This window comes from Ceratotherium simum, chromosome 13, assembly GCF_057802395.1.
Source record: "Ceratotherium simum simum isolate JZ-2026a chromosome 13, ASM5780239v1, whole genome shotgun sequence".
Taxonomy (NCBI): domain Eukaryota; kingdom Metazoa; phylum Chordata; class Mammalia; order Perissodactyla; family Rhinocerotidae; genus Ceratotherium; species Ceratotherium simum.
The window spans coordinates 29,545,001-29,567,195 of record NC_141912.1 but is presented as its reverse complement, the minus strand read 5'-3'; the positions used below and the strand labels follow the sequence as shown (position 1 = coordinate 29,567,195).

Sequence of the window (22,195 nt, the reverse complement as noted above, 5' to 3'; positions counted from 1 at the left end):
CAAGGATAGCTGTGAGGTTATGTTAGAAGAAACAGGACTACCTCTCCACCATCTTCAGTCTCTAGTTCATTTAAGGGGAGGGCTGGATGGAAGAGGTGGGAACTCTAGTAGGGAAAGCAGGGTTTGTGTATACAGGCTATTCACCTCTATGACTTTCTGATGGGGTAAGACAGACCCTGCTTCCTGGAATGACTGCTTTCCCAGGGATATGGAGATGGATCCCACCCATGGGTATAGGCCCCAGAGTTAGGGTTGTGAAGGAAGATGATATTATGGGCTATACTGGATCATTGGGCAAAGAATTTTGCACATCAAGAATTTAGTATGAGGCCACCAGATGGAAGTCAGCTGCAAGATGAAGTTGAGTAGGTGGCCTAGGCTTAGGAGAACTGGTCACCCTTGACTAAATTAATCACACAAAGAGCTAGAGCAGAAGTTACCACCAACCTAGAAGAGGATGCAACTTGACCAGCATGTTGTTCCTCTCCTTCCTCACCTCCCCAATACCAGAATAAAAGGAACAGGAAGAGGAGGGGCTATGAGGGGCAGACCAGGCTCTCTCTCTTTTACTCCAAGCTTTTGGACCAAATCTAGTGCTGACTGTTGGCTGGAATTATTAAAAAAATAACACTGATGTGAAAATGTGATTGAAATCTAAAAATAAATAGACCTTTGTGCAAAATTATATTTCAATATAAAGAAGGGAAAAGTAAACTTTTTTTTTTTGCTGGATTGTATGATATGTGTGTGTGTGTGTCTTTTTTTTTATTGCAGTAACACTGGTTTATAACATTAGGTAAATTTCAGATGTACATCATTATACTTCGATTTCTGCATAGATTACATCATGTTCACCACTTGAAGACTAATTACATTCCATCACCACAAACATGTGCCTAATCATCCCTTTTGCCCTCCTCCCACCCACCTTCCCCTCTGGTAACCACCAACCCAATCTCTGTCTCTATGTGTTTGTTTGTTGTTGTTTTTATCTTCTGAGTGAGATCATACGGTATTTGACCTTCTCCGTCTGACTTATTTCACTAGTAGACATTTTAAATAATATTAGAAGAAAAACTTTCATCTTTTCACCATTGAGTATGATGTTAGCTGTAGGGTGTCATATATGGCATTTATTGTATTGAAATATGTTCCTTCTCTACTTAATTTGTTGAGAGTTTTTATCATGAAAGGATATTGAATTTAGTCAAATGCTTTTACTTCGTCTATTGAGATGATCATACGATTTTTATCCTTAATTCTGTTAATGTGGTGTATCACATTTATTGATTTGCATATGTTGAACCTTTCTTGCATGCCAAGGGTAAATCCTACTTGTTCACGGTTATGATCCTTTGAATATGCTCTTAAATTTGGTTTGCTAGTATTTCTTGAGGATTTTTGCATCTATGTTCATCAGAAATACTGGTCTGTAATTTTCTTTTCTTGTAGTGTTCTGGCTTTTGTATCTGAGTAATAGTGACCATGTAAAATGATTTTGGAAGTGTTCCCTCCTCTCCAGTTTTTTGGAAGACCATTAGAAGAATTGGTGTCAAATCTTGAAATATTTGGTAGATTTACCGGTGAAACCAGCATTTTCAGTGTTGGGAGGCTTCTTTGTTGGAAGGCTTTGATTACTGGTCAATCTCCTTATGCATCATTGTTCTGTTCAGATGTCCTATTTTTTCATGATTCAGTCTTGGTAGGTTGTATGTTTAGGAATTTATTCATTTATTCTAGGTTATCCAATTTGTTGGTGTATCATTGCTGACAGTAGTCTCTTATAATCCTTTGTATTTCTTTTGTATCAGTTGGAAAGTCTCCTATTCCATTTATAGTTTTATTTATTTGAGGACTCTTTATTTTTCTTGGTTAGTCAAGGTAAAAGTTTGTTAATTTTTTTCTTTCAAAAAAACCAACTCTTAATTTCATTGATCTTCTCTATTGTCTTTCTAGTTTCTTTTTCATTTATTTCTGCCCTAATCTGTATTATTTCGTTCCTTCTGCTAACTTTGGGGTTAATTTGCTCTTCTTTTTTTCTAGTTCCTTGAGGTGTAAAGTTAGGTTGTTTATTTGAGATCTTTATTTCTTAATGTAGGCACTTATTGCTATAAATTTCTCTCTTAGATCTGCTTTGCTTCATCCTGTAAGTTTCGGTATGTTGTGTTTCCATATTTGTTTGCCTCAAAGTTCTTTTTGATATCCTTTTTGATTTTTTTCTTTGACTCATTGGTTGTAGCGTGTTGTTTAATTTCCACATGTTTAAAAATTTTCCATTTTTCTTCCTGTTACCATTGTTAGTTTGAATACCATTGTGGTCAGAAGATAACTTGATATATTTTCAATCATCTTAAATTTATGAAAACTTGTTTTGTGCCTAACATGTGATCTGTCTTGGGGAATGTTCCATGTTTAACTGAGAAGAATTTATATTCTGCTGCTGTGGGTGGGACTGTTTTGTATATGTCTGTTAAGTCCATTCGTTCTATATTCTTACTCAAATCCACTTTCGTTATTGATTATCTATCCAGTAATCTATCCATTGTTGAATATAGGGTATTGAAGTCCCCTAGTGTTGTATTGTTGTCTATTTCTCCTTTTAATTATTTTAATATTTGCTTTATGTAAGTGCTCCAATGTAGTTATAATTGTTATATCTTCCTGATGAATGGACTCATTTATCGTTATACAGCAATCTTTTATGTCTATTGTGACCGACTTTGACAGAAAGTCTATTTTGCATCACGCAAGTGTATTTTGTATGATTACAAATTCGTACCTGCTCTCTTTTGGTTACCATTTACATAAGATATCTTATTCCATCCCTTCACTTTCAGCCTATGTGTTTCCTAAAGTGGGTCTCTTGTATGAAGCATAATGCTGGATCTTGCTTTTTTATCATTAAACCACTTTGTGTCTTTTGATTGGATAATTTAATCCATTTATATTTAAAGTATTGATAAGTAAAGACTTACTATTACCATTTTGTTAATTACTTTCTAACTGTTTTGAAGTTCCTTTATTAATTCAACAATTTGAGAAAACACTGACGAGATTTTGTATGTATCTGCATGTTTATATCTATATCTACATCTACATTTACATATATATTTTTTTCAATATCATTCCCTTCTGCTCCCAAACATTGATGTTTTTTCATTGTCTTCAGTGTAAAACACATCTCTCTGGATAGCATGTGAGATTTTCTCTACAGGTACACAGACTCATTTTTGGATCCTCAAAGTGCCATGTCAATTACACATCTTTGCTTTCACATATGCTTCTCCTATCTGGAATGTCCTCTTTACTCCTCGTCTTTTGCCTGGCTAATTGTTTCCTCTTCTTTAAAACTTAGCCTACTTGCTACCTTCTTTAGGAAACTTTCTCTGACTTTGTTTCCCCTTGCCCTCCCCTTATCCCATCACAACTCCAGTATGAGTTTGGTCTCTCACTGCTCCCACAGCATCTGCACTTCCCGTGACATTATCATTTGTCGTATTTCTGCCATAGAATCTTGAATGATCTGGTGAAGCCAGTATTTAAGGAAGATTATTTTGATAAGGGAAAGAAAAAACTAGAAACTAAAAGGCCAAACTGTGGGACACTGTGCTAAGATAAGCATAGGATAGAGAGGAAGAAATACATAAGAATTTTCCAAGGAACAGTTGATGAAATTTCACTGTTTGGGGAATGAGGAATGAAAGAGAGTGTTGAAATAAAGGTGACTGTGATATAGTAAGCTTGGGTTTCAGGCATAATTTTCAAACCACTCTAGTGGAGTTGATTGTGCTTGAGGAAGAGACAAGAGTTTGTTTTTAGTCATACTGATTTTGAGCTTATGATGGGATATGCCTAGCAGGCATTTAGAGGATATTACATGGTTGCTCATGAGGAAGTCTATATGACTGTTTATACAGATTAACAGAGTGGAATTTATTATATCATAGAGACATTCGATTGAATTAATAAGGTAAAGGGTTTTGAAAGACTGAAATTGTAATTTTGGATAAATTCTCTTGAGCCTTGAAAAGTAAGCTTAATTAAGGAATGCAGGGAAGAATAGGAGTTGGGGAAGGAGTAAGCAACTAAAAAGGAGGAAAAATGAAGACTTGTGTAAATGATCCTTGTTTTGGAGGCTCACTTTTATCTTTTTGTTTTAGTCTTACTAATCTTAGGCTTGGTATAGAAGATATAGAGACACATTAAAAATTCTCCCCTAAACACTACCAAGCAGAAACTTGGATGGTCCACATGGAAATTGTCCCCATAGCAAACAAAACTATTACTGAATTTGTCCTCCTTGGTTTCTATGACATACTTGAGCTGCATCTCCCTTCTTTATTGTGATCACTGTCTTCTATGCTTACATCATCATAGGGAATATGCTAATTATTGTGGTCATGGTTAGCTGCCAGAGGCTCCACACAACCATGTATTTCTTCCTGATTAATCTGTCTTTCCTTGAAAATCTCTACAGTAATCTGTCCTTTCTTGATAATCTGTAAAGTGGTGCCAAAAATGTGGGAAGTCTTCCTGTAGGAGGCATCCATCTCTGTGGCTGGTTGCTTGTGCTAGTTCTATATCTTTTCTTCCCTCACCATAGCCGATTGCTTCCTGCTGGCTGTCATGGCAAATGATTGCTGTCTGGAGATCAGCTACCCACTTTGCAACCCATTCCTTATGTGACCCAGATGGTGCTTGGAGCTGATGGTCACAGCCCAGCTCTCTGGCGTCATGGTAAGTGGACTAGTTGTGGCCCTAATAGCCCATCTGATGTTCTGTGGCTTCAATCACATTGACCAATTTTACTGTGACTTTATGCCTTTGACGGTCCTGGCTTGCTCGGATCCCAGAGTGGCCCAGGTGACATTATTCATTCTCTCTGTGGTCTGCCTCATTGTTCCCTTTGGACTGATTCTGACTTCTTATCCTGGATTGTGGTGGCTGTGCTGGATGCTCCTGCTGGAGTTAGCAGCTGAAAAGTTTCTCCACATGCTCCTTCCACCTGTAGTATCTACATTCTACGGAATTCTCATGGTCTTGTACATTGCATCTTCTGCTATCCGCTCCTAGATCCTCTCCAAGATCTTTACCCTGCCCTACACTATGGTCACTACCATCTTCAATCCTGTGATCTGCATTCTTTGGAATAAGATGATTCATTAGCCGCTGAGAAGGTGTCTCTACGTGTGGAAATTGAAACACTTGATTTAAGAAAGAGGAAGTTGAAGATTTTATTTTGCAGTTCAGATCTCTCCATTGCAAAGTCTTCCAAGATTGTTTGGAGAAGAATAACTTTGTCTATTTTGTTGTTGCCCTCTAACCCTTCTGTAGTTCCACTAAAAGAGAGGGTGGTATGGCAATTTTCAAGTGCTAGATTTACAAATTTTATTTTAAATTCTATTATTTCTTTATTAAATAGGCCATGGATATTTAATATAGAAAAATAGTTCAACAAATACTGTAACACCAAAGGAAACCTAGAAATATTGGCTATTTATATTATTGTTGTATGACATCAGATTTTTGTTTTACATAAACAAGTTGGATCGGTGAGTTTGTAATCTAGTTTTCCAGTGAACACTATGTCATGAACATCTTTCAAGGTCAATAAGTATGTACGTTTTTATTCTTCTGGGTTTCATAGTATGGCTGAACATGATGTGTTTAAATAATCTTCTATTATTGGGAATTTTTAGTTGTATTCAATTCTTTCATTATAAAAACATCATTTATGTCCATATTTTACTTTGATATATTCTTAGCACATGAATTGTCAGGTCTAAGGATATGTATATATTTAAAAATTTAAAGCTGAATGCATTTTACTTATTCATTTTAACTTTTTATTGTAGAAAACTTCAAACATCCAGAAAAGTAGAGAGAGTAGCGTAATGAACCCTTATGTAGCTATTATCTGGCTTTGACATCAACCTTTTGCCAATATTGTTTCAACTACCTACAGTTCCTTTTTTTTTTGCTGGAAAATTTTAAAGCAAGTTTTAGATGTTGTGTAAGCGTTGTGTTGTATAAATTGTGTAAGGATGTATTCCGCATATAAGTATTTAGTATGCTCTCAAACTGACAAAGACATTTCAAAAAATCATGTCCATCATGCCATTATGATACTTAACACAATTATCAATATTTTCTTATCATCAAATATATAATGTTTAAATTTCTCCATTTATCTTTAAGTAATTTCTTAAAATTAGGATCCAAACAAGGTTCACACGATGTGTCTTATGTTATGTTTCTTAGTACATTTATTTCACATTTTTTTTTTTTTGTGCCATTGACTCATTGCCGAAGTTGGGTTATCTGTCCTGTAGAATGTTTCATGTTCCAAATTACGTTTATTGCTTACTAGTGGTTATGTTTTACTTCTATCCTTAATATCTTGTATTTTATATAAATTGAAAGTTCAATAGAAGCTTGATTAGATCTTGGTTAACTTTTTTCAGCAGAGTATACCAAGTTTGCTATGTTATTGCTGTTGCATTATATCATGAGGCACACAATGTTTGTTTTTCCCACTTTTAGTGGTGCTATTCATAGCATTGACCACTGATTTCAAGTTTAAATAGCTGTTATAAAATCTTTGTCTACAGATTCCTCCATTTGGGTCACATCAGATTCAGTTTTATTGATTTATTTTTTCTTGAATATTGATCAGATTTTCCCATGAGTTTATATGAATAGTAATTTTTTGAGTGAATATCAGTCATTGTAGAAACTCTAGATTCTGTTATTTTTTTTGAAGAATGCTAGTTTTTGTTCTAGAAAGCTTTTCAATTCTAGAAAAATCTACTTGAACTTGAGTAGTCTTGATTTTATGCTGTAATAGTGTGTGTCTATGTAAGCCCAAGGTGTTTTTCAAGCCTCTCTAACTTGGCTTGACTCAACTTCCAGTTTCACTCTTCCCTGTGGACATTGTTAGGACTTGTTTTTAGGCTTTGTTAAGCCAGGTGTAGAACAGATATTACTCAAGGATGTGGTTTTTACTCTTAAAGCTTGGCCATTCTGTGTCTCAGCTGGATGGCAGTGGTGTTAATGAAGTGTTAATGAGATTTCCCCAGTTCAGCAGAGTCAGAATAACACATTCTCCTGGTACTGCTCTTCCCCAAGCTGTGCCCCACCACTCGTGACTTTTTTTTATTTCAATCCTGTAGCAGCTTGTCCCTGCTAAGTCTCAAATAGTCTTTCCCTTCACATGTCTGGCTATCAGTCACAGCTTACAGACCTCTCCCCAATTCAAAAGTACTTCTGGGCTCCCGGAGCAACAGCTTCCTGCACTCTAACGCCTCATACTGTAGCCTCCAGCTGCTTCATCAGGGTTATTCTTCTAAATTAGGGCTGTATCTAATCCATGTAGCTAGAGTTGTTTTCCTGAATAGAATTAATTATCAGGTACGTAGAGTCCACAATGTGCAGTGTACAATAGCATGAACTATAGAGGATAGCACAGAGAAACATAATTCATATTCTCTGCTTTGATACAGTGAATGATATATATAGAGAGACAAGCTGGACTAATAGTGACAGAACTGGTTAGAGTGCATTTTCTGTATATAATACAATGCAATCAATCTTTTCTCTGCATCTTTGACAATCTATATCAGAAAGAAGAATCCAGTTTTTGACTGATACATAGATACTCTATTTTTGCAAAACAGAAGTTATGAATAAAACTTGCATGGGTCAATTGTATGGTGATACATAGTATCTAGACTTTTGGTGGTGATCACTTTGTAGTGTATATAGATGTCAAGTTATAAAGTTGTACACTTGAAACTTACATAATATTAAATACCAATTTTACGTAAATAAAAAAAACTGCATGCATAAAAATTAGCAGTGCATAGTAAATAGTCAATAAATGTTTACTGCTGGTGTGGAAAACACACACACACAAACTTTTATGGGAAATATTCTTTAATTCTATTAAGCATAAACAAGAATATTTCTTAAAAATCATCCTATTATTGCCAGTGTTTCAATTCTCAGCAATGACTGGTAGAATCTCTGCAGACTCCTTCAAATATAGCACAAACACACAAATAGATAAAACATTTTGAAAATGAGGCATTAAAAGGGGAAAAACAAGTTTCCACTCTCTTACTCATGGTGATGTTACCAGTAGAATTTATGGGAATAGTACTGAAGATGGTAATTTGTATAGTGACTCTGTTGACAAAGATGGTAGTGACTATAGTAAAGCTGATGGTGAGGATCTTTGTTATTAAACTACTGCTAGAAATGGCAATGGTAATCAAAATGGTGGTAGTGATAGCAATAGATGATCAAGTTTTAATAATATTAGTGTTACAGCTCATACAATCCACCCTCAGGTACATTATATCTATGTGAAATACCTAATTACATGTATTATATTATAATGTAATATATATTATATTCCCTTTGACATATTGATATAATTTTTGATATAATAATTACATTTTATGTATATTCATCAGCATTTATATATTATCACTCTTTGATATGTTGTTGTTCAGTGCCATCCAGTGTCCAGCTGAAGGATGGACAGTCAGAGAAAAAGAAAAATATTTGTATTCACACAGCATTTAGGTATATATATATATATATACCTAAAACTGGATTGGATTAGCTGTTCTTTAATAGCCTTCTAACACTAATATTATTGAAACTTACTGTGTATAAATAAACTCACACCTTGAGTGGGACCTAGAACCTAGTTCTCCTAATTTCTGTATAGTGTTCTTTCCAATATATCATATAATGCTCTGTGACAGCCTTGGTGTTAACTGACTCACTTTGTAAATGCAGTGGTAAAGTAGGGAAGGATTTTTCCCAAAATGCTTGGTTATGGGGATTATTCCTAATTCCACAAACTCTCTATGCCCAGAACTCTTTTCAGTGAAGTCTTCACATCCTTATTTCTCAGACTATAAATAAACGGGTTGAGAGTAGGAGTTACCAGGGTATACATGACAGCAGCAACCAGTTCCCCAGAGGAGTGAGAAGTTGATAGGGGCTTCAGGTAGGTGGCAAAGACTGTGCTGTAGAAGAGCATGACCGTGGAGAAGTGGGAGCTGCATGTGGTCAGGGCTTTCTTTTTCCCCTGTTTTGATGGAACCCTAGCTACAGCATGGAAAATATGGACATAAGAACTTATGATGCAGAGGAGAGGACTGATTCCTAAAAACCCTGTCAAAGCCAACTTCAGTTCCTCATTGAGGTGAGCATCAGAACAAGAAAATTGAAAAAGTGGGCCAAAATCACAGAAAAAGTGGGAAATCTCTTCGTTAGTATAGAAAGACAGTTGAGATAGCAACAGGGCATGGACAAGAGAGACACAGTGGGCCACTCCCCATGACCCACCCACCAGTAGCCCACATCTGCAAGGAGTCATTAGCAGTGGATAGTGCAGAGGATGACAGATGGCAGTGTAGCGGTCGATAGCCATGGCAGTCAAAAGCAGGTTGTCCATATCAGCAAAAACAGCAAAGAAATATAATTGGGTCAGACATCTGGAGAAAGAGACGGATCCATTGCTGGTCCACAAATCCTCCAGCATTTTGGGGGCTGTGGTGGTAGTGAAGCAGAGATCTACCAGGGAGAGCTGGCTGAGGAAGAAGTACATGGGAGTGTGGAGGCGGATATCAGCACCAATGGCCAGAAGAAGTAGCAAGTTCCCTAGGAGGCTCAGAAAGTAGAGGACCAAGAAGAGACCAAAGAGGAACTGCCATTTCTCTGTGTCACTGGACAGCCCTGAGATGACAAAGTCAGGGTTCTTGCTGCAGTTCATTTGGGACTAGGTGTGCTACAAGAGAGAAATCAGCATGAAGAGGATTAACTCACCATCAGGGACTGAGTGGATAGTAACTGGAGCCTGTCCTGTCTCTTGGCAATATGTTTTCATTATACCACCAATGTGAAGAATGGAGAAAAGAAACTAAAATAGCAGTGGAAGGGACAAGATTTGGACTTTATAAACAATAGTCTAAGTGAAGAGGCACAAAGATGAGAGAATGAATGAAACAACAGAGGCTTCCTGGAGTTCTTTAAGTGTATAGTTTCTCTTAAAATTTGTGTCATGGGATAATATAACTACTTGTTTATGAATCTGTTTTCATCACAAGACCATGAGTCTTTGAAGACAGAAACTGCAGCTCAGTATTTAGCTTACTTCTTGGTACATAGTAGAAGCTCAGTAAATGCTTCTATCCATATACATGGTCATTACTCTAGTTCAAGCTGTTGTTGATGACTGGAACACTGCTAGCCTCCTAGCTGGTTTAATATGCCCATTCTTGCGTCATCCAATATATTCTCTACATTGTAGCCAGAGTGATCTTTTCAAAAAAAGAAAATCTGATCACGTCTCTTATTTGTTTAAAAATAGGTGTCTGGAGAACCATTAGTCTTATGAAAATACAAAAATCCACACAATGTCTAACAAAGCTCAATGTGTTTTGACCTATTTCACCAGCCTCTTCTTGAACCACAGTCCACTCATTCTCTGCTCACCAGTCACTCCAGCTGCATTGTATTGCCTCACATGCACCATGTTCCTTCTTTTCATTCTGAGCCAACTCCTGCTCATCCTTGCAATCTCAGATCGATTGGTGACTTTCTTAGGGAAATATTTCCTTGCTTCTTTGATTAAGTCAAGCCTACTTTTTATATGCTATCATAGCACCTTCATAGAATTTACTACAGTCGTAATATGGATGATGTAATTTATATTTATTTTGTTTAAATATTATTTAAGATATTTAGTTAATGTTGGACTCCCTTACAAGGCCATCAGGTGCATTGTGGTAGAGACTGCATCTGGTTTTCTTCTCCATTGTATCCTCAGTGTTTGGCATAAAAAAGTCAGTAAGTATTTGTCACAAAATAAGTGAATTAATTAATTAATGGAGACCAAAGACAGGAGAGAGCAATATGTTGTCCCCCCCGCCCTCCACCAGGTAGTCTCCTTCCATTTCAACATTTTATGAACAAAATTTTTTCCTCCAAATATTCTTCTAGTCATACGGGTTGGAAACTGAGTCATCTGTTTCTTTCATCCCTAAAATCCAGAGTAGTGCTATAACACTTTTTTTTTCCTATAAAATGTTCCTCATTTCAGTCTCTTGCTCACTATTTTCACAGTCACCTTCTTTGGACTTTCTATCATCAACTCGCTCCCAGCTTATTTCATCAGCAGTTTAACTGGCTTCATTGATTCTATTCTAATTATTTTGATTTGTGCTGAAATCATTTTCCAGAAATTGTACAACTTTCTGCTTTTGGCCTGATTCTCCCTTGCTCAAATACCTTTAATATCTTATTTCCTATTGCGTCACCTATGCCCATCTGTGCCTGGTTATCAAGAGCTTCTACCTCTGGACCCAGCCACCTACAAAATATGATTTCCCACTGCTCATCAGCATTCAGTTTCCTTTTTCTTTTGGTTGATCACCTCACAGCTCCCAGAATGTGCTCATTTCTGCCTTCACACACTTACTGTCCTTGAATTTAACCTCTGCTCCTCTTCTCTCCTGATGTCTTTCCTCCTCACCCAAATATTACCAAAACTTCAAGGCTCAGTTAAAATTTTACCCTCTTTGGGGCTGGCCTGGGGTGTAGTGATTAAGTTTGTGCACTCCACTTTGGTGGCCCAGGGTTTGCAGTTCAGATCCTGGGCATGGACCTATGCACCACTCATCAAGCCATGCTGTAGAGGTGTCCCACATAAAAAAAGAGGAAGATTGGCACAGATGTTAGCTCAGGGACAATCTTCCTCATCAAAAAAAATTTTTTTACCCTCTTCACCACCATTTTTCTAGACTATTCTATCTGTCATTATTTTATATCTTCTGGAATATATAGATAGGATGGTCTAGCCCTTAATTGAATATTGCCTGGAGGTTTTTTTTAATTTTTATGACATATAAATTTTCTGTTATTAATTATATTGTAAATACCTTGAGAATACGAAGCACGTTTTCTTTGTTTGTTTGTTTTTTAAGCTCTTTATAGCACCAGCCAAAAAGTTGAGCACGTGGTCTGTCCCAAGGATTATTGTTCAATGACTGCTTTCTGATTATGTGGCACAGTTTCCTTTTCTTTTCCATTTATACACTCATTACCTCCTAGTTGTTAGTAATCTTTAAATGTTCCAATGGATAGTTGATTTAGGATAAAAAGATGTAATCTTTTCCCTCTTTATGCAGAGCATATTTTATTACCTGAGAAAAGAGCTTCTCAAACTTTCACCTGGAGAGCTAGTTAAGTCACAGATTTCTGGGATTTACTCAAGAGATTCTGTTTTAGTAGGTTTTTTAAAATTGGAAACTGGAGGATTCCCCTTCTACAAGATTAAGGCTTCCTTTACTTCCTTAACTCTTAAGAGTACTTTCTTCAGCTCAGACATGGACATACCTCTCACATTTGTATATCTTCTCCCAGGTTGGATCTTCTTGATGATTTTGCTTGAGTAATCTCACTACTATTATATTGACCTCCAGGTAACTCACCTGGAAAATATATAGTTCATGTTGGATCTCAGATCAGGAGTGGCTAAGAACTAAGTTTTTCTGAATAATATTTCAGTATCTAAAATATAAAAGGTCTTAACTATCTAAAATTGTGAGGTCCTAAATATCTAAAATTTTAGCCTCAGATGAACAATATCCTAATATCCTAATGTGTTCCCACAGCCTTCTCCAGCTACTCCTCCACTTTCTGCTCTTTATGACAAATCCTTCAAAAAGTTAATTGTTTCCATCATTCATTGTCCATTACTTTCCAAATTCATTGTTTTACCTTCCAGGATCCTTTAAACCCCCTTCAATCAAATTTTTGCCCTTATCATTCCACTGAAATCATTCTTGTCAATGTCAAAGTTCAATTTTCAGTCCTTAAGTTACTTGATCTCTCAACATGACTTAACACAGTTGATTCCTCTATTCTTATTTCAAACACTTTCTTTTCCTTGCTAACAGGATACCCTTTACACTCTCCTGGGTACCCTTTACACTCTTCCAGTGATCTCACTGATGACTCCTTCTTAGTCTCCTTGACAGGTTCCTTCTCATTCCTATTATTTACTTTTGAACCTCTTCTCTTTTGTATTTTTCAGTCCCAGGCTTTAAATATCTATAAACAGATAATTCTTAAATTGTGTCTTCAATTCCAATTCCATCCTCTTTACTAAACCCTAGACTCATATATTTAACCTTCTGCTAGATACGTCCTCATGAATATCTGTTAGAAATTTTACTGTGTAAGATATTTCTTACAGTTAGACTGACTTACATATTGCTTTGGAAACAGATACAGATCTAGCTCCCTAAGTGCTGAACTTCCATTCACTATGTTCCACTTTGAAATCTGAGCCCACTCCTCTATTTGTCAAATGCTACCTTCCACACCTACCTACTGGCTTCCCTAATCTCCAGCAAAGTGATGACCATAGAAATATGTACTCTATCCAATGCTCTTATTGAGCAGGTGGAACAGTCCAGAGAATACAGACTCTTTGCCTACGTTGCTGAGACCACGTCTGAAGGTAGAGAAGATGTAGCTTGGGAGCTGAGCATTATCAATCTTCATCTCTCTTGGGACTAGAAGGGGTTTGCTTGCATTAGGAAACTTTGCTGGCCTTGGCAACCCAGTTCCCAGAGTTATTCATTATCTGTGAGTAACTCACAGATAGTGTAACTCACAAATCTGGAGGAATTTTCCATTGAGAAAATTGCCTGTAAATGGTGTTAAGGAATAAAATCAATAATTAAGCAGAAGTCTAATATTAACAATGACTTAGAAGTAAGATCCGAAAGATTACTTAAAACTCACAACTTGTCTCTAGTTACTGCTCTTTGTCTTTAAGTCAGAATGACTTGAAGAGGTGGACATATGGCCATGACATTTCATGACCCTTAATAGAAACTACTCCAATTCAGATATCTACATTTTGAGTAGCCCTTTTAAAATAAATATAGATAGAGATATTCAGACTGCCTGTATGTCATCTACCCTTAGATATCTGACAGGCCTCTCAAATTTAATTCTATCCAAATGAGAGATTTTGTTCCAACCTCTTTCCTCCTCCTTGTTTCTCATCCAATATTCACCATTTTAATAAATTGCTGTATGGTATATCATTTGCTGAATTCAAATATAAATCACATTTAGCTATTAGAAACTGCCAATACAGAGTTTTAAACAAGTAGAAGTTTATGTTTTTCTCATGCAAGTGAAATCCAGAGGTAGTCTGGTGAAGATGTGGTGGATCATAATAGTTAAAGCTCCTTTTGTCCTGAGTGTATGGCTTTTATCCTCAAGGTCAACTGCTGTAGCTACATTAGTTTTGGTAATCATGCTGTTTTCCAGGCAAAAAATTTTCCACATCTAATTGTCCGGGCCTTAATTTCATGACTCTAACCAATTGAGAGGGAGGACGAGAAATGTAATCCTTTAGCTGGTCACTTTGACTCCTCAAATAAAATTATAACTAAAAAAAGAGGAGATGATAAATACCTGGTGGATACTAGTAGTTTCTGCCATGACTATTTCACAGCTTTAAAGAAAAACATACCTACTTTACTTTGATAAAAATTAAAAAAAGAAATGGTCATATGTAGATTAAGAGAAACACTTCCCCAGGCTCAGCTTGATTGAACACAAACCTTTCAAACTTTTCTTCTCTAGAGTTTGTAAAAAACAAAGGCTCACCTTTGTGAGAGAGATGAGCCAAGGCCATATCAGTTGATTGTATATGAGTGGTTCAGGCCCTGCTAGTTGGAACAGTTAAAACTGTTGTATTTTGCTGTTCCACTTTACTAGTTTTTGAACAGACATATGGCAGGCTGTTCAGGAGACCAGGGACCATGGTTAAGGAAATGGTGACCAAAGAAATACATCTGATAGTTGTGCTCCTTAACTTGCTATCTGTAAGGTAGCCTGAGGCAGAGATAGAAAAACTGACTGGGATGAGGAAATGCTATCTCTTAAAGTGGCTAGAGACCTCTGTCTAGTTTCTTAGAGAGGTTGTTTCTGGAGCTGTCACTTAGAATTTCAGGAGCATAAGTAAACTTCTTTTTGCCTGATTCTTGGAAAATGTAGACATTTTATGATAGGATGCATATATCACCTCCCGGCCCCCGCCCATCAACTAGTCATGTAAAAGTTAAGGCATATTAGTTGAGTCTCAGTGAAAGAATAAAGAAAAGAAGAGATTTAATGTAGGGAATTAAGTGCTTGAAAAATTGTTGGAGGAGCTGAATAAGTAGATTCTAGACTGGTCCCTTGACATGACTCCAGAGTATTCCAGATACATAAGGGGGAACACCATGTTGGAGCTATTATTGGCACCATGCTGGAATCAAAAACATGCTGCTGATACTGCTGTTGCCATGGACGCTGCGGGGGCTTCTCACATTCAGAAATCAGGAGAATGGGTCTGGATTACTGAAGTGGGGAAGTAAGATGTAATCTATACTTTTTCATTAGCAGCAATAACCAAGAGCCGAGGAAAAATGGTGCCAATCTTACTTCTACCTTACAAATATTATGCAAGTGTATCTAATTGGTGGAACCTAATTTTCAATCAGAACCCTTCCCTCAGGGGAATTTTAGCATTCCAATCTCTTTAAGTGGAAAGATGGTGGATTGAAGGTGGAGAGAACTATTCTAAACTATCTCCACATATACTGTGCTTACAGAGGTGAAGGAGAGATGATATGAATGTTAGGATGTTCTCAAAAACCCAAGAAAGATCAGATAGCAATTATTCTGGCTCATAAAAGGCTAAGCTGGGTCAACAACTGTTTTTCTTCTATTCCTGACACTTAGGATCCAGAAAGAGAGGAAAAATCCATTCAAAGCAATTACTTCATGAAGAATGTTATGGGAAAATATGACAGGTACCTACTGATATTTCACCTAACATGAGCAAATACAAGCAAAGGCTTCCTTCCATTATATGAGGCTAAAAGATAAGAAAAAGAGTGATAATGGTGAAAATAAAAGACTAAAAAGATATAACTAGAGATTTCAGTTGTAGGATCAGTTTAGTTTACCAGCCAGAATTATATCCTTATCCAACTGCTTTTAAGACAATTTTTCACTCCTTGTGAGAAGGCCTAGAAGCCAATTGTTGTTATTCAACAAAACTGATCCTTGAAGGTTGAGTCTCTTGGGTAAGATAGAGCCATTGTAATGATAAAGAGAATCCTCTAGGTTTTATAAACCAGATGTTTATGCTAAAAATCATGTAGGTTCCACACATCCAGTGTGTGTGTGTTTGTATGTGTAACTATGTGTAACTAAAACAAGGAGTAACTCATTGAAAAGGAGAGTGAATTTTCTTGGTGTGTTCTTAGTTGTGAACGACATAATCCATCTTGGCCAATTTAAGCTGATAATTATTTATTAAATCATATTTGGTTGCTTACAGGTAGCCCAGAAGTAAAGAGAGTCAGACTCTGAGTTATCCTGCCAAGAATGAGACTCAGGAACACTGAGAAGGCCACACTGGAGAAAATATCAGTGCCGTAATTATTCAGCTTTTAGAACACTTGAGACTAAATTCTAGATCTGTCGCTGATGCCCAGAAGAACCAGATTCCTCTGTCCTATGCAGAGAAGTCTGAGTTCTGTATGCATGCTATTTCTGATTGGTAGAACCTTATTCCCATTTTTCCTCTCAGCTACGGGGGAACCCGGGAAATAATCACATTGTAGTGAGGATGTTCACAGATGTTAGGACACAAATAATGAATGTCCACTTTAGGCATATTGTGGAAGGGTAATGTTGGATACTAATTTTATTTCTTTTTACTTCTTATTATAGAAAATTACAAACAGAGACAAAAATCTTGTTTCATTGGTATTTCATTCAACTACTACCTCCCCAACTTTAATTATTTTGAAGCATATCTGAGACATCATCTTTATTCAACCCTTTTCAACCTTGAAAAAAAAGAAAACCCTGCCATTTGAGACAACAAGGATGAACCTGGAGGTCATTATGCTAAGCCACAAAAAGACAAATTCTGCATGATTTTGCTTGTATGTAGATTCTAAAAGAGTCAACCTCAAAATTAGAGAGTAGAGTGGTGGTTGCCGGGGGCTAGGAGGAGGTGGAAATGGGGAGATTTACCATTTCACTGGTAAATTTTTTGCTATGTATATATAAAAAGATAAGGGCAATTTAAAGAAAGAAACATCATTATCACTATTCCACCTAAAATTCAACAATAATTCATATCATAAATATATTTAATCACTTTTCATATTTCTCCAGTTCTTATGAAAAATTTTCAATAATCTGTTTGAATTAAGATACAAATGAGTTCATGCATTGTGATTGGTTGATATGTCTCTTTTTTTCCAGCTGTAGTGCAGTATAATTGACAAGTAAAATTTATACATATTTAAAGTGTGCAATGTGATGTTTTGATGTATGTATACATTGTGAAATAATCACTACAATCAAGTTAACACATCCATCACCTCACATATTTACCACTGTCCTTCTGTTCTTTTTCTTTTTGGAAGTGAGGACAGTTATGATCTACCCTCTTAGTAAATTTCAAGTATTCAATGCAGTGTTGTTAACCATAATCACGTTGGTGTACAGTAGATCTCCAGAACTTATTTATCTTGCGTAACTGAAACTTTGCACCCCTTGACCAACATCTCCTCATTTCCACCCCCTCCTAGCCCCTGGCAACCACCATTCTACTCTCTAATTTTGAGTTTGACTATTTTAGAATCTACATATAAGCAAAATCATGAAGAATTTGTCTTTTTGTGCCTGGCTTACTTTACTTAGCATAATGTCCTCTAGGTTCATCCCTGTTGTCTCAAATGGCAGGGTTTTCTTTTTTTTTAAGGTTGAATAATATCTCATTGTATACATACAGTCACCTAACAGGGATACAGGGAAGTCGTTAGGTGATTTCATTGTTGTGCAAATATCATTGAATGTACTTACACAAGCCTAGATGGTATAGCCTACTACATACCTAGGATCTGTAGTACTAATCTTATGGGACAATCCTCACATATGTGGTCTGTCATGACCAAAATGGCTTTACGCAAAGCACGACTATAGACTACACTTTTTCAATCCATTCATAGCACGTGGCACTTCAGATATATCTTCAATATCCTGTTTTTACTTACTTTGAATATATACCCAGAAGCGGGATTCCTGGATCATATAGCTGTCCTATTTTTAGTTTTTTGAGGAACCTCCATACTGTTTTCCATAATGGCTGTACCACTTATATTTCCACCAACAGTGTACAGGGATTCCCTTTTCGCTACATCATTATCAATATTTGTTGTCTTTTGTCTTTTTAGCTATTTTAGCGGGTGTAATGTGATATATCATTGTGATTTTCATTAGCATTTCTCTGATAATTAATGAAGTAGAGCACATTATTATATACCCGTTGGCCATAAATATATCTTATTTCGAGAAATGTCTATTCAGTCCTTTGCCTATTTTTTTAAAAAGATTTTTTTAGAGCAGTTTTAGGTTCACAGCAAAATTGAGAGGAAAGCACCCAGTATGCCCGTACATCCCCTGCTCTCACACATGCATAGCTTCCTCCATTATCAACATCCCTCACCAAAAAGTACATTTGTTATAATTGATAAACCTACATTGATATATATATCATAATGACCCAAAGTCCATAATTTAGGGTTCACTTCTGGGGTCATACATTCTATGGGTTGGACAAATGTATAGTGACATGTATTTATCATTATACTATCATAAACAGTAATTTCACTGCTCTAAAAATCCTCTGTGCTCCACCTATTCATCACCCCCCCCCAATCCCTGGCAACCATATGTCACACAGGTTGTAGCTTTTTCAGATTGACTTCTTTTACTTAGTAATACGCATTTAAAGTTCTTCCAGGTCTTTTCATCATTTGAAAACTCATTTCCTTTTAGTGCTTAATAATATTCCATTGCCTGGATGTACCATAGTTTATTTATCCATTCACCTACTTAAGGACATTTTGATTGCTTCCAAGTTCTAGCATTTACGAATAAAAATGCTATAAATAATTGTGTACAGGGTTTTTTTGTGGCCATAAGTTTTCGACTCCTTTGGGTGAATACCAAGAACATGATTGCTGGATCATATTGTAAGAGCATGTTTAGTTTTGTAAGAAACCACCAAACTGTCTTCCAAAGTGGTTGTACCGTTTTGTATCCCCACCAACAATGATTGAGAGTTCCTGTTGCTCCACATTCCTGTCAGCATTTGGTGTTGTCAGTGTTCTGAATTTTGGCCATTTTAATAGATGTATGGTGGTATCTCATTGTTGTTTTAATCTGCATTTCCCTGATGACACATGATGTGGAGCGTCTTTTCATATGCTTACTTGAATCTGTATATTTTCCTTTGTGACGTGTCTGTTAGGGTTGTTAGCCCATTTTTAAATCAAGTTATTTGTTTCTTTGCTATTGATTTGTATGATTTCCTTATATATTTTCAATATTAGTCCATATCAGATATATGGTATGCAAATATTTTCTCTACATATGTATATATTACATCTTCTTAATCCATTTATCTGTTGATGGACACATGTTGTTTTCATATCTTGGCTATTGTAAATAATGCTGCAATATACATGGCAGTGCAGATATCTCTTCTATATCCTGTTTTCATTTCCTTTGGATGTACACCCAGAAATGAGATTGCCTGATCATGTGATAGTTCTATTTTTAATTTTTTGAGGAACGTCTATATTGTTTTCTGTAGTGGCTATACCAATTTACATTCCTGCCAACAGCACACAAGGGTTTCCTTTTCTCTACATCCTGGCCAACACGTGTTATTTGTTGTTTATTTGATGATAGCCATTTTAACAGGTGTGATGTCATATCTCACTGTGGTTTTGATTTTCATTTCTATGGTGAATAGCACTCCTCTGATGTCAAGGACCCTTTCATGTACATGTTGGCCATTTGTATGTCTTCTTTGGAAAAAAAAAATGTCTATTCAGTTCTTCTGCTCATTTTTTAATATGCTTTTTTTGCTATTGAATTGTATACATTCTTTGTATATTTTGGATACTAACCCCTTATCAGATTCTATGAATATATAAGAATTGTCCAAAACACAGTTGATGAAATTTCATTGATTGGAGGATGGGGAATGAAAGAGAGTGTTAAAATAAAATGGCTTTGACATATTAAGCTTGGGTATCAGGCATAATTTTAAAACCACTCATAGCAGAGTTGATTGTGCTTGGGGAAGATAAAAGAGTTTGTTGTCAAACATGCTGATTTTGAGCTGATGAAGAGACATGTCCAACAGGCATTTGGAGAATATTACACTGGTGCTCATGAGGGAGGCTGTGACTGGTTATACAGATTAGGATAGTGGAATTCATAGGATAAAGATTTTTAGATTGAGTTAATAGGGCACAGGGCTTTGAAAGACTGAAATTGTGAGTTCAGATAAACTCTCTTGAGCCTTGAAGAATATGCACAATTAAGGAATGCAGTAAGACTAGGAGTTGGGGAAGGAGTAAGCAATTGAAAAGGGAGACAGATGAGGACTTATGTAAGTGATTCTTGTTTTGGAGACTCACTTTTATCCTTTTTGTTTTAGCTCTACTAATCTTAGGCTCGGTGTAGGAGATATCATGACACACTAAAATTTCTCCCCTAAACACTGCCAAGCAGAAACATCCAAGTTTCCATCCAAGGTCCACATAGAAACTGTCTCCCTAGGAAACTAAACTATTACTGAATTCGTCTTCCTAGGTTTCTATGACATACTTGAGCTGCGTCTCCCTTCTTTATTGTGGTCACTGGTGTCTATGCCTCCATCATCATAGAGAATATGCTAATCATTGTGGCCATGGTTAGCTGTCAGAGGCTCCACACATCCGTATATTTCTTCCTGACTAATCTGTCTTTCCTTGAGAATCTCTACACTTATAAAGTAATGCCGAAAATGCTGGAGGACTTCCTGTAGGAGGTAGCCATTTCTGTGGCTGGTTGCTTGCCCCAGTTCTTTATCTTTGATTCTCTAGGCACAGCTGAATGCTTCCTGCTAGCTATTAAGGGATATAATCACTACCAGGTGATTGCTACCCACTCTGCTACTAACTCCTGGTAGGGCCCAGATGGTGCTTGCGGCTGGTGGTCATAGCCTGGCTCTCTGGCTTCATGGTAGATGGATTGGTTGTGGCCCTGATGGCCCAGATGAAGTTCTGTGGCCCGAACCACATCAACTAATTTTACTGTGGCTTCATGCCTTTGATGAGCCAGGCCTGTTCAGATCCCAGAGTGGTCCAAGTGATAATATTTATTCTCTCTGTGGTTGGCCTCACTGTTCCCTTTGGACTGATTTTGATATCTTATGCTTGGATTATAGTGGTTGTGCTGAGAGTTCTTGCTGGGTCAGCAGGAGAAATGTTCTCTCCACATGCTCCTCCCACCTAGCTGTAATGTCCACATTCTGTGGAAATCTCATGGTCTTGTACATTGTACCCTGTGCTATTCACTCCCACCTCCTCTCTAAGTATTTATTCTGCTCTACGTTGTGGTAAGCCCCATCTTCAATCCTGTTATCTACACCCTTCAGATCAAGGAAGTTCATCAGGCACTGAGGAGGCTTCTCTACAATAAGTAAACTGAAACACTTGATTGAAGATGAAGGATGTTAAAAATTTTATTTTGGAATTATCTCCATTGGGAAGTCTTCCAAGATTGGTTGGAGAGGAACAACCTTTTTCTATTCCAACATTCCCCTCTAACCTTTCTATAGTTTCTCTAAAAGTGAAGATGGTAATGGCAACAATTTTCAAATTCTAGATTTGAACAATTTATTTTAAGCTTCTGTTATTTCTTTGTTCAATAGACCATAAATATTTGGTATAGAATAATAGATAAAAACAGCAACACCAAAATGAACATAGAAATATTGACTATACTATTGTTGAATGGGACATTTCATTATATATATATATATATATATATATATATATATATATTTCATTATATATTTCAGAATTTCATTATATATAATATATATGTATATATACATAACAAGGTATATCATGGAGTTTGTAATATGGTTTTCCACAGAACACTAAGTCATGAGCTTCATCCTAAAGCAACAAGTATGTACGTATTTATTCTTGGATTCACAGTATGGCTAAACATCATATGTTCA

At 36.5% G+C, this 22,195-nt stretch overlaps 1 protein-coding gene and 2 pseudogenes across 1 annotated transcript; 2 read left to right on the top strand and 1 right to left on the bottom strand.

The window, feature by feature from the left end:
- Positions 1-4,251: 4,251 nt before the first annotated feature.
- LOC101400842 (olfactory receptor 11A1-like) lies at positions 4,252-5,166 on the top strand (annotated as a pseudogene).
- Positions 5,167-8,860: 3,694 nt separating this feature from the next.
- Positions 8,861-9,871, bottom strand: LOC101401109 (olfactory receptor 1f45-like). Its single transcript, XM_004441782.2, has one exon. The coding sequence runs from the start codon at positions 9,788-9,790 to the stop codon at positions 8,861-8,863; it is 930 nt and encodes a 309-aa protein (XP_004441839.2). The 5' UTR covers positions 9,791-9,871.
- A 3,569-nt stretch (positions 9,872-13,440) lies between these two features.
- Positions 13,441-21,670, top strand: LOC101401372 (olfactory receptor 11A1-like; annotated as a pseudogene).
- Positions 21,671-22,195: the final 525 nt, after the last annotated feature.